General features: G+C 47.6%; 1 protein-coding gene across 1 annotated transcript in view; it reads right to left on the bottom strand.

Moving 5' to 3' along the window:
- The window catches only part of LOC120980679 (solute carrier family 22 member 6-B-like), a 58680-nt gene extending 45722 nt beyond the window's left edge, over positions 1–12958 (bottom strand). The window contains exon 1 of the mRNA XM_040409923.1: positions 12481–12958. Within this exon, the coding sequence (XP_040265857.1) occupies positions 12481–12855 (375 nt within the window). The 5' untranslated portion in view covers positions 12856–12958. The remainder of the gene's footprint in view (positions 1–12480) is intronic.
- Positions 12959–13435: the final 477 nt, after the last annotated feature.

Here is a 13435-nt window from a genome sequence, read left to right on the forward strand (position 1 = left end):
GGTGGGATCTTCAACGGAGTCCTCCGTAGCACCCTCACATCTCCAATGGCCCGCCCGGACAGGTTACTCTTTTGCAGGCTACAGCTCCTCACCATTTGTTGTAGGACCTTCTGGGTAGGCCGGTGTGCGGTGGCCCATTGCCAGTACTTCGGCTCTTCTTTGGCATAGAGTTGATGGTCTAGGTCTCTCAGTATATTCATGCCCAGGGTCACGTCCATTCCTTTCCGGGACGAATGGTCCACCAGCACGACCCCTTTCTTGCCGATGTCTTGCCCAAACAGTCGGACCCGCATCCAGACTATCCCTCGAACATCCATCTCTCTATTATCAGCAGCCGTCAGCCTGATGACGCTCCCATCTTCGGGCTCCATCATATGCCCGAAATGTCTCTCGAAGAACTCCAGAGGCATTAGGGTGCACTCTGACCCTGTATCAACTAGGCAGCAGACCTTTCGGCCTTCCAACTTGGCTTCTAATACGGGGCTGCTGGCATACAGATCACGTTCTTCACGCAGAGGGCTTAACTTCTGGTGCACCGCCGCAGGACGCCCAGCTACTGCAGCGGTCGGAAGTTTAACGTCGGCTCAGACGCTTCCTGTTCTGGGCACTCTCTGGCCATATGGCCGTACTTTCGGCAAGCCCAACAGAGGGGCCCTCTTCTGACCGGCCCCCTCACCGGGGTTGTTCTGGGTGGAGTGGCACGAGGTGCGGGGACCGTTTCCGGAGGCCGGGACAGTTCTGCCTTCATCTGGGACACTTCCAGCCGGAGCTCTTTCAATTCCGCCTGCAGGGCCTGGACCACATCCTTTAAGGACTCTGATTCTTCAGACCCCGGTGTAACATGCGTGCTATTCACCACTCTCGCTGCCGCAGGTATGGGCTCTTCCTCTCTCTCTACGGCGGCACTGTAGAATGTTATATCGGCCATTGTTCGGGTCATCTCTTCTAATTTATCTTGTAAGAATTTATTGGAGAGCCCCACTATGAACTGATCTCGTAGAAGCCGGTCCACCTCCCGAAGCCCCCACTGGCAGCATCAATATTCGCTCCTGTCGAGGTGGGATCTTCAACGGAGTCCTCCGTAGCACCCTCACATCTCCAATGGCCCGCCCGGACAGGTTACTCTTTTGCAGGCTACAGCTCCTCACCATTTGTTGTAGGACCTTCTGGGTAGGCCGGTGTGCGGTGGCCCATTGCCAGTACTTCGGCTCTTCTTTGGCATAGAGTTGATGGTCTAGGTCTCTCAGTATATTCATGCCCAGGGTCACGTCCATTCCTTTCCGGGACGAATGGTCCACCAGCACGACCCCTTTCTTGCCGATGTCTTGCCCAAACAGTCGGACCCGCATCCAGACTATCCCTCGAACATCCATCTCTCTATTATCAGCAGCCGTCAGCCTGATGACGCTCCCATCTTCGGGCTCCATCATATGCCCGAAATGTCTCTCGAAGAACTCCAGAGGCATTAGGGTGCACTCTGACCCTGTATCAACTAGGCAGCAGACCTTTCGGCCTTCCAACTCGGCTTCTAATACGGGGCTGCTGGCATACAGATCACGTTCTTCACGCAGAGGGCTTAACTTCTGGTGCACCGCCGCAGGACGCCCAGCTACTGCAGCGGTCGGAAGTTTAACGTCGGCTCAGACGCTTCCTGTTCTGGGCACTCTCTGGCCATATGGCCGTACTTTCGGCAAGCCCAACAGAGGGGCCCTCTTCTGACCGGCCCCCTCACCGGGGTTGTTCTGGGTGGAGTGGCACGAGGTGCGGGGACCGTTTCCGGAGGCCGGGACGGTTCTGCCTTCATCTGGGACACTTCCAGCCGGAGCTCTTTCAATTCCGCCCGCAGGGCCTGGACCACATCCTTTAAGGACTCTGATTCTTCAGACCCCGGTGTAACATGCGTGCAATTCACCACTCTCGCTGCCGCAGGTATGGGCTCTTCCTCTCTCTCTACGGCGGCACTGTAGAATGTTATATCGGCCATTGTTCGGGTCATCTCTTCTAATTTATCTTGTAAGAATTTATTGGAGAGCCCCACTATGAACTGATCTCGTAGAAGCCGGTCCACCTCCCGAAGCCCCCACTGGCAGCATCAATATTCGCTCCTGTCGAGGTGGGATCTTCAACGGAGTCCTCCGTAGCACCCTCACATCTCCAATGGCCCGCCCGGACAGGTTACTCTTTTGCAGGCTACAGCTCCTCACCATTTGTTGTAGGACCTTCTGGGTAGGCCGGTGTGCGGTGGCCCATTGCCAGTACTTCGGCTCTTCTTTGGCATAGAGTTGATGGTCTAGGTCTCTCAGTATATTCATGCCCAGGGTCACGTCCATTCCTTTCCGGGACGAATGGTCCACCAGCACGACCCCTTTCTTGCCGATGTCTTGCCCAAACAGTCGGACCCGCATCCAGACTATCCCTCGAACATCCATCTCTCTATTATCGGCAGCCGTCAGCCTGATGACGCTCCCATCTTCGGGCTCCATCATATGCCCGAAATGTCTCTCAAAGAACTCCAGAGGCATTAGGGTGCACTCTGACCCTGTATCAACTAGGCAGCAGACCTTTCGGCCTTCCAACTCGGCTTCTAATATGGGGCTGCTGGCATACAGATCACGTTCTTCACACAGAGGGCTTAACTTCTGGTGCACCGCCGCAGGACGCCCAGCTACTGCAGCGGTCGGAAGTTTAACGTCGGCTCAGACGCTTCCTGTTCTGGGCACTCTCTGGCCATATGGCCGTACTTTCGGCAAGCCCAACAGAGGGGCCCTCACCGGGGTTGTTCTGGGTGGAGTGGCACGAGGTGCGGGGACCGTTTCCAGAGGCCGGGACGGTTCTGCCTTCATCTGGGACACTTCCAGCCGGAGCTCTTTCAATTCCGCCCGCAGGGCCTGGACCACATCCTTTAAGGACTCTGATTCTTCAGACCCCGGTGTAACATGCGTGCTATTCACCACTCTCGCTGCCGCAGGTATGGGCTCTTCCTCTCTCTCTACGGCGGCTAAGTAGACACTGTAGAATTTTATATCGGCCATTGTTCGGGTCATCTCTTGTAATTTATCTTGTAAGAATTTATTGGAGAGCCCCACTATGAACTGATCTCGTAGAAGCCGGTCCACCTCCCGGAAGGCGCCCATGGCCTCAGGGTCTCGTCGTTGTATCTCATTCAGTGTCTCCTGTAGAGCATTGGAATATTGCTTCAGGGTCTCGCCCTCTTGCTGGGGTCGGTTAAAGAAGTGACTCCGTAACTGTACCACTTTGGCCCGCCCCCCTTGGGCTCTCTCTAGCAGGTAGAATATCTTCTCTAGGGTATCTCTCTCGGAGTCAGGACTTACCATCACTGTCCGCCTGACGTCACCCTCTAGGGCTCCCAATGCAACCTCGGCCCGCAGTTTAGGGGTCAGGTTACACATTTTAACCGCACTTCACACCCTTTCAGTCCAGTCCTGCAATGTCATGTTTCTACCGTCATACTTGGGCAGATGACGCAGCAGTGCCCCTACACGGATGTATCCTACTGGGGTAGCCATATTGTTGGGGGCAAGCTGGACTTGCGCCTGTGCACCCTGGGCTGGGTCCTGATCCGGCACCACTGGCGCCGGGGGACGATCTCCCGCCGCATTCCCGTTCATAACGGTCGCTGTATCCTGCCGACTACGCCAAGTTGTAAGCCATGTACCGGGGTGGGCTCCCCAGAATACAGCGAAGTCACAGACAAGGAAAGCGACACTGACATCAGCTTTATATGCAAGAATATAAACTTTACTTTGGAAACAGTATTAACACAAGTACAAACAGTATAAGTAATACCCCAGGCCCACAGTCACCATCCCTGTCCGAGGGACAGGCCTAGCCCGTTGGCGTACACAGCAGAGCCTACAAGTCGTACAGTGCCGCTATAGAGGACACACCTAACCGGTGGCAGATGCAGCAGAGCCTGCAAGTCAATTACTGCGCTGCAGTCCAGTACAGTAAGGCCTAACAAGGCTATAACCTTAACTAACTAGCTAATACAAGGCCTAGGCTAGTCTCTGTTACTTTAGGCGCCAAACAGTAAAGTACAATTGGTAATCAGGTGTACTGACCTGCGTCCGTTCTGGGCCCTAGGATGCCGCTTACCCGGGATGGCCACCAAGCTCTCAGCAACCGTGCGGCCTTGCTTGATGATAAGGTTTTCTGCCCATACACTGGAACTGGTCTTCCTGGGACAACCTCTCTTTCAAAGAGCTGGATCCAGACAGGGGACAGCCGATACTCTCCTTCCTTTGAGTGTCCATTCACTGCCGGACATCTGCAAGCCAGGATGGAATCGGATTCAGTCCCTCATAGCACAATCCTTCCACCATGTCAGATCAACTCTTCCTGGTTCACACAGAAGCATGAGTCATCATCTGCTTTGCATATGCAGATCCCAGAGTGTGCTGATTGTGCTGCAAAACAGTGGCCTCAAGTGCCCGGAATGCCAAATTACAGCTCTAATACAATTTAAAATAAATATCATACAGGCAGAGATTATCCACAATCTCACATATGCACAAATAAAGTACACAGAATGTCACTGATATTTAGGATGCGCACACGTTAAACAGGAGGTATAGCGCAAGTAATGTCGCTGTCACCACGGCATAATAAAAAATTACACTGAATTCATGTCACTGATATTTAGGATGCACAAACGTTATACAAGAGGTATAGCGCAAGTAATGTCGCTGTCACCAGCGGCTAATAAAAAATTACACTGAATTAATGTCACTGATATTTAGGCCTCATGCACTCGACCGTTGTTTGGGTCCTCATCCGAGCCGCGTTTTGGCGGCTCGGATGCGGACCCATTCACTTCAATGGGGCCGCAAAAGATGCGGACAGCACTCCATGTGCTGTCCGCATCCGTGGCTCCGTTCCGCGGCCCCGCTAAAAAAATATACCATGTCCTATTCTTGTCCGCTTTGCGGACAAGAATAGGCATTTATATTGCCGGCGCCCGTTCCATTCCGCAAATTGCGGAAGGCAACACGGTCGGCTTCCGTTGTTTGCGGATCTGCGGTTTGCGGACCGCAAATAACTTCACGGACGTGTGCATGAGGCCTACAGATGGGAAAACGTTATACAGGAGATGTAGTGCAGGTAATGTCGCTGCTACCAGCAGCAAAAAAATTAGACTGAATGTCACTGATATTTCAGATATGCAAATGTTATACAGGAGATGTAGCGCAGGTAATATAACTGTCCGCAGCGGACACCATCTACAGAAAAAGTACACTGGATGTCACAGATATTTTTAGACTGCGCACACGTTACACAGGTGATGTAGTGCAGATAATGTCGCTGTCACTAGCTGTGAAAAAAATTACACTGAATGTCACTGATATTTCGGATGCGCTAATGTTATACTGGAGATGTAGCGCAGGTAATGTCAGTGCCACCAGCAGCAAAAAAATTTGACTGAATGTCATTGATATTTCTGATACGCAATCGTTATACTGGAGATGTAGTGCAGGTAATGTAACTGTCCGCAGCGGACATTGTCTACAGAAAAAGTACATTGGATGTCACAGATATTTTTAGGCTGCGCACACGTTATATAGGAGATGTAGCTCAGATGTCGCTGTCTGCAGCAGCCACACAATTGCAAGCTATTTAGTGCAGGTTGCGCTAAAAATATATATTGCTGCCAGATACAACTATAGTCCTTAAAAGGACTTTTGGGTCTCTAACAAGTTTTAGCAATTTAGTGCAGGTTGCACAAAAAATATATATATTGCTGCCACACACAACAATAGTCCTTAAAAGGACTTTTGGGTCTATAACAAGTATAAAAGCTAAAATATTCCTATTTTGCTTCCTACACTATCTCTCCCTTCTGCTCTCCAGCTCTCCCTGACTAAGACTGAGCCGAACACGTGTCATCGGGTACTATACAGCACCCGATGACGCGTTCCAGGCAGCCAATCACTGTACTGCCAGAAGCCAAGATGGCTACATCATTACAGTGAGTGGCAGCACTTACCTGCTTCACTGCTCGAGCACACGGGGTAATCGGCCTACACCGCTATCTGCCAAGCATCGCGATGCTCGAGTCAAATTTCAGCATGCTCGCCCAACACTAGTGCTTGCTGAAAGTAGAGTCAAGCCTATGGCATATAATACTTCTCGCGCTGAGGGAACAGAAAATGACAGAGGTAGTTTCAGCACAGGGCCTGCTCCCGGGTCATGCCCACTAAGCGCCGTGTCAGAGGAACACACCGACTCTTGGCTGGGGGTGTCTGATGTCACTTGCGACAAATTCAAAGACTGAGTCAACCATTCAAGCACTGCTGGGTTGCTGGTCAAGACACGTCCGCTAGATGACACTGGGAGCTCAGGCCTCTCGCTGCGACTCTTGCTGCCACCCCCCCTTCCTCTGCTGATACTTTTGCCTGCGACAGAAACATTTTGGCCACTGCCCGTTCCCGTTGAGGGGCATGTCACCTGTCTGTCTGACATACTGTATAATTAAAGAATTAAATAAAAAATAAAATACCGTATTTTTTGCCCCATAAGACGCACTTTTCCCCCCCAAAAAATGGGGGGGAAATGCCCCTGCGCCTTATGGGGCGAATGCTGACATTTTTACATCGCAGGCTGCCATGTATGAGCGAGCAGGGAGAGACTGGGAGGAGGAGCTGCAGTCACTGTACTCCGGCCCCGCCGCTCCAGTGCTGGACTATACAAATATAAAATGTCTCATTCAATTAAAAGTGATTAAACATGCCCCCCCACTTTTAATATTACCGTACACCCTAACAGCTTCTGTAGAAGGCAGGCAGGCCGGGCGGGCGGCAGCGTAACTCCCTGATGTCACGTGCCTGCGCCGCCTACTTTATGAATGAAGCAGGCGGCACAGGCACGTGACGTCAGTGAGTGACGCGCCGGCCGCCCGGCCTGTCTGCCTGCGTTGTCCAGAAGCTGTTAGGGTGTACGGTAATATTAGGAGTCAGGGGGCATGCTTAATCACTTTTAATTGAATGAGACATTTTATATTTGTATACGGCAGCACTGGAGCAGGGGGGGGGGGGATACTGTGGATGACAGTTTTGTGGGGGACATCTGTGGGTGGCACTGTTAAGGGGTGGGGGGTCTGTGGATGGCACTGTTATGGGCTGGGGGGGGTCTGTGGAGGGCACTGTTATGGGGTGGGGGGGTCTGTGGATGGCACATATATAACAGTGCCATCCACAGATCCCCCATAACAGTGCCATCCACAGATCCTTCATAACAGTGCCATCCACAGATCCCCCATAGCAGTGCCATCCACAGATCCCCCATAACAGTGCCATCCACAGATCCCCCATAACAGTGCCATCCACAGATCCCCCATAACAGTGTCAGCCACATATCCCCCTTGTAACAGTATCCTTCACAGATCCCCCCCCATAACAGTGTCCGTCACAGATCCCCGTGGGTCATCCACAGATCCCCCATAGCAGTGCATCATCCACAGATCCCCCATAACAGTGCCATCCCCAGATCCCCCCATAACAGTGTCCTTCACAGATCCCCCCATACCAGTGTCCTTCACAGATCCCCCATAATAGTGCCATCCACAGATCCCCAGTAATAGTGCCATCCACAGACCACCATTAGTTCCAAACCCACCAAAAGCACACCTTTTGGTTAAAAATATTATTTTTATTGTTTTCCTCCCGTCTTATGAGCCGGTGCGTCTCATAGGGCGAAAAATACGGTAATACACCCCAAATAAGGAAGGTACAATGTAACTTCACCGCAGAACAGCAATTAAGACGTATTCTTTTTCCTATTAATACACCCCCCAAAAAAATATAACAATTCACTGCAGAACGTCTAATAGGACGTACGTATATTTCCTTTTAATACACCCCGTAAATGGCTCGGCTGTAGTACAATGTAACTTCACTGTAGAACGGAAAGAAAATATTGAATGGAATCATACCCTCCATATGTAGCAAACAATACTAGGATAATAAATATTGTTGCACTTGCAGCTCAATCTATATATATAAAGAAGGACGTATACTGTATATGTGTGTATGTTCCGCAATCATTAAAAAAGACAACCGTCGTTTTCAACGAAACTTGGTATACACATCCCTTGCTACCTGGAAAGAAATCTTGTGGGGCTCACAGCTCTCTAGGACGTACCGTTCCTGAGATATTCCCAAAAAATGACCTGCATTAGCCAATAGAAACCTGAAAGTCTTTCTCTTCATATCCCAACTGCCATACACACGATCACATGTCCCTCATCAGCCAATAGAAGCTCGCAGGCCCTTAGTCTCCACATACACACAGTTTTACTCCAGGTTTCCATTACAACTCAGCCATTTTTCTTCACTGCTGTAGGTCAGCTTTAGGCTAGGGCTACACCACGACAATAAGTCGCACGACACATAGGGCACAACTACACTGCGACATGTGTCGCGCGACATTGATGTCACACCAATGTCGTGCAACAATTTTTAGAATGATAGTCTATGGTGTTGCACTGCGACATGTGATATGCTGTGACTGAGATGAGATAATCGCAGAAAAATCCATCTTGGATGGATTTTTTGCAACTGTCGTGTCGCAGTCGCAGCATGTCACATGTTATAGTGCGACACCATAGCCTATCATTATAAAAATTGTTGAGACAAAATGTCGAGCGACACATGTTGTCGCGTAGCCCTAGCATTAAAGGGGCAGGGCGCTGTGGAGGTCACTGTTAAAGGGGCGGGCACTGTGGTCACTGTTAAGGGGGCAGGGGCCACTATTAAAGAGGCAACTGATGTGCAGGTCACTGTTAAGGCAGTGCGCTACTGTGGAGATCACTGTCAAGGGAGTGGGAAACTCACTGTTAAAGGGGTGGGCTGCTGTGAAGGTCAAAGTTAAGGGGATGGGCTGCTGTGAAGGTCCCATTTTAAAGTGGCGGGCACTGTGCGGGGTCAGTGTTAAGGGGTGGGGGACTGTGGAGCTCACTGTTAAAGGGGCGGGTGCTGTAGAGGTCACTGTTATGGGGGATACTGTCAATATCACACACAACACACACAAACATTAAATGAAATAGATGAAATATATCAGTGCAGAGCCGGGTCCTTCTGCCAGTGTTTTAATAAAAAAACATCACTTGGCTCTAGTTCAGACCCTTTAGGCACCTTGTCTATAACATTCAGTACATTTCTCTGCTTATAAGTTTCCTAGTATAATTACCACCTCTCAACGGACAAAAGACACATTCTATTCCCTGACATATGAAACTCGAAAAATCTCCCTCATGCTCTTCTCTAAAATGTTTAGTGAGGTAAGAAACATTTAGCTTGTTATTAGTCGCATCAGAAATATGGCGTCATATGCGCACCTTAAATGGTCCAGACGTCTGCCCCACATATTGCAAGTTGCATGACATGTAGGTTGCCAGGCAAATCATATGTGTGGTATTGCAAATTATGTACAACCAAATTTGAAACTCCTACATAGCGGTACAGGCTTGAAAATAATTATTAACCCTAGCATTCCTGCATGCCTTACACTTCCGACGTCCATACTTGTAAAAACCTGAAAAAACAACCAAGTCCTTTCATGTTAACACCCCTTTGGGCAGCAGTCAGTAGATGGGGTGTATGGTGTATGTTCTCACCCCACTATGGCGCAGTGCCTCCACCCAAATCTTGCTTGGAGTTCTATGGGATAGCATAAGGGTCTTCCTCTTCTGTCAGGAGTCGACTTGGGAAACCCCTGCCCAGCTCAGTACACACTTACCCCAGGAAGGAGTTAACTGATCAACAGGATTATGGAAAAGGTGAACAATATAATGGTGAAGAACATAAAGATAATGTAATAAAAAGAACAGAGCACAGGTGAAGGGGTGGGCTGTAACAGTAAGCAGTGATGGTGATTCACACACACTCTCCTTTAACAGACAAATACAGTATGGCTTCCCAGCTATCAACTCCTAGCACTCAGCTTGCTATTAAGTCCAGTCTGAACAATGGGGCCCAGTTGCAGAAACCTTGGCGTACTAATGTGGGTGCACTTACAATTTTCCTGTGCGGGAACCAGCTTGCACCCACAAAATAATTGCTATAGGTCACCCACAGAATTAACAGCTAGATTAATTATTATATTTCTGTGTCAGGGGTACAAAGCTGGTGTATTGCACCCACAAAATAATCACTATAGGTCAGCCACAGAATCAATAGCCAGATGAAATTCCTAACGCTCTCCGTCAGTTCAGCTGCCTGCGTCCTGTCCCTGCACTGCTCAGAGCTGATGGGCGGCGCTACACGGGACCCAGCTTGTATACATTACTAGTAGAACAGGAGATGTTTATCTATGAAAAACAAAATAGGCGCACCATAGGGTAATAAAGTCAGGTAAAATGTACATGAATCACTCCAAAAGGAGGCTCACCTTATCATGTTGTGCATATAATAGGCACAACGCTACTGTGGGGTTGAAGAAGAGTATTGCAAACCCCAGAGATGGGTGGTCATGCAGCCAGGGATATGAGCACTTCCACGTAGGGATGCCTGGAGTCCCCAAGAAGGCAAATGGATCCAAAGGAAAAAAAGAGATAATCCCACGGCGCAAAGAACCAGCTTTTGATGTCAACAGGAACTCGGTTTATTATTTTAGCAGATAGTACAAAGCATTTCGGGGGACAAGAAACCCCTTCATCAGGTACAGACTGCTGTACCTGATGAAGGGGTTCTTGTCCCCCGAAACGCGTTGTACTATCTGCTAAAATAATAAACCGAGTTTCTGTTGACATCAAAGGTTTGTTCTTTGCGCCGTGGGATTATCTCTTTTTTTCCTTTGTATACATTACTAAGCATGGCTGTGAAGTGCCTACAGTTTAAAAGCTTGTTTCAACAAGTTTTATTAAATGCCCGAACACCGAACCTGAACTTTTGCGGCAAAGTTCAGGTTCGGGTCCGGGTACCTGAACTCGCAAAATTCAGTACGGACCGAACTTTGCAGTTCAGGTATGCTTAACACTACTCTTGAGCTGTCAGCTTGATATAAACCTTGCAGAGCAATGAATGGGGAAATCTGTGGACCCATGTGAGGTACAGGGCTGGTTCTAGTTTTGTTAGAAAGAGATTGTCATGTACTAAATCAGGCAGCTGTTGTAAAACTACAACTCCCACAATTCCCTGCTGTAGGCTGATATGTGTAGGCTGTTCGGGAATGCTGGGAGTTGTAGTTTTGCAACAGCTGGAGGGCCGCAGTTTGAGGATGCCTGTACTAAATGATGTCTGATTTTAATTTTTACATTGGTCATAGGATAACCCCTTTAAGGTGCGCATATGACGCCATATTTTTGATGAGACTAATAACAAGGTAAATGTTTCTTACCTCACTAAACATTTTTAAAAAGTGCATGAGGAGATTTTTCAAGTTTTACATTTTAGGGAATAGAATGTGTCTTTTGTCCGTTGAGAACTATTAATTAAACTTATGAACTTTACTAAAATTTACTGAATGTTAATTTCACAGACAAGGTGCCCAAAGGGTCTGGACAAGCACCAAGACATTGAGCTGCAAGTACAACAATATTTCTTATCCTAGTATTGTTTGCTATATAGGGAGGGTATGATTCGGTTCCACATTTTTGTTCTTTCCTAGCTGTGATCATGTGATGCCCCTAATAGTGAGGCTGGTATGTGTTATTCAGTCTTGTAAGTCATGAGTAAGAACTATGTCTAGTCCGAAATGTGTCGGTTGTTCCATGAGGGGAAATTTGACTATGGAGTATTTTATGGACTTTTCAACAAAAGAAGCTTTTATGAAATGGAGTCCCCTCAGATTCTGGATTTCCTTTCTTTGTTGTCTGCTGGACCTGCTTAGTCTAGATCCGTGCACATGGGAACGCTCGGGACTGGTGAGCTGATCATCATTTATAACTTGGTATTTTGCTCTGCTGGGGTGGTTTAATGTGTCACAATGTTATTGTTGGCCCCGCCTACTTGTGTTGCCCTGACTTTTTTCAGTTTGGACTAGACTACACAGTGGGGACACTTATATTTTTGTTTTTTTCCAGGGCCACTTTAAATTCCTAGTGTACGAGTTCTGCTGCCTCTTCCCTGATTGTAGTCATTCATGGTAAAAAGGATCTGGCATGTTGGATTTCAGTATCCTTTGTTCTCAAGGTGTATAAATCTCCTTATTAAAAAACATGCATGTTCAGCTAAGCCAGGAAGTTACAACACGCTATAATGTAATATGTGCTCCTCCAATGTGATAAGTGCCCCTCAGTTTCATGGCTATAGTGTTAAGTAAGGGGCATATAACTTATTATCTGAAGGGGGCAGATTAGTCTCATTCCATCTCTACTTATGTTTCACTAAACAGTTCAAAAAGTAAATCACAAGTAGGTATTTTTCTAATGTAAAACTGATAAATACAACCTGTTCTTTTTTTGAGAAAATGGAAGGTTGGAAGGAAGAATTGACAGGACAATAAATAAAGAATTAAAGTTCTCACCTGGTTTATAATAGTTGAAGAAAATTCGCTGTCATCATACATGTAGCCATCAGCACATATCTCAGTCTGTAAGTCACTAGTATTGCTTGTAAGACTATAATTAAGTAAATTGAGTTGGAGGTTTGTATATCTTGAGCAGCTAGAGAGTTTCCCATTTGACTGCAACGGAATATGAGCATGTAACCAAGGTCCAGTAAAATTACCTTCTTCCCAGGATTTATTAAGTTTACATCGATGTTTTGGAATAGCAGCAGTGAAGTTTTGCATGAGATTGTGGCTAGCCAACATGAAAAATGGCAAGGACAGAAGAATGACATGAATGATCTGATATCGTCCCATGCCACCTGTTCTCTCCAAGATCTCCTGAAACGCCATGGCTGATCACACAGTTCACAATCTTCACATAAAATACCAGGAACATTGAAGCTTTGATGCAAAAAGCATGACTATTTACATAGTCAGTGGATGGCACAATGACAAGATATAAGAGCGCAGTGCATTTGTAGGCGTGACAACACCTGACCAATGGGTAAACTTTTACCAGGTAATAAAATTAACCTTTGGAGAAAATAAGTATTTTCTACTGAATTAGGGATAAAGGGCAATATGTAGGGTGACTGATGGAATCCAACTTGATACATAGTTATATGGTTACTAGGGTTGAAAAAAGACAGGTCCATCAAGTTTAACCTTTCTCAGATCAATTATAAGACACTGTTTGTTTGATTAATTATGACAATGAATGCCAATTGCCACAATATAAGTCCTTTTTAAAAATTGCCATTATTTCCTCTTGGGGCAGGGCATTCTATTGTTTGACTACTCTAACTGTGAAGAATCCTTTCCTGTATTGATGTCTAAATTGATATGCCTCCACACCTAAACAATGTCTCCTGGTCTTTTGTAAAGTCCTTAACCTGTAGACGACCAGCGCTGTACGGTGATGAGGGAAGAG

Source organism: Bufo bufo, chromosome 10 (assembly GCF_905171765.1).
Source record: "Bufo bufo chromosome 10, aBufBuf1.1, whole genome shotgun sequence".
Classification (NCBI taxonomy): Eukaryota; Metazoa; Chordata; class Amphibia; order Anura; family Bufonidae; genus Bufo; species Bufo bufo.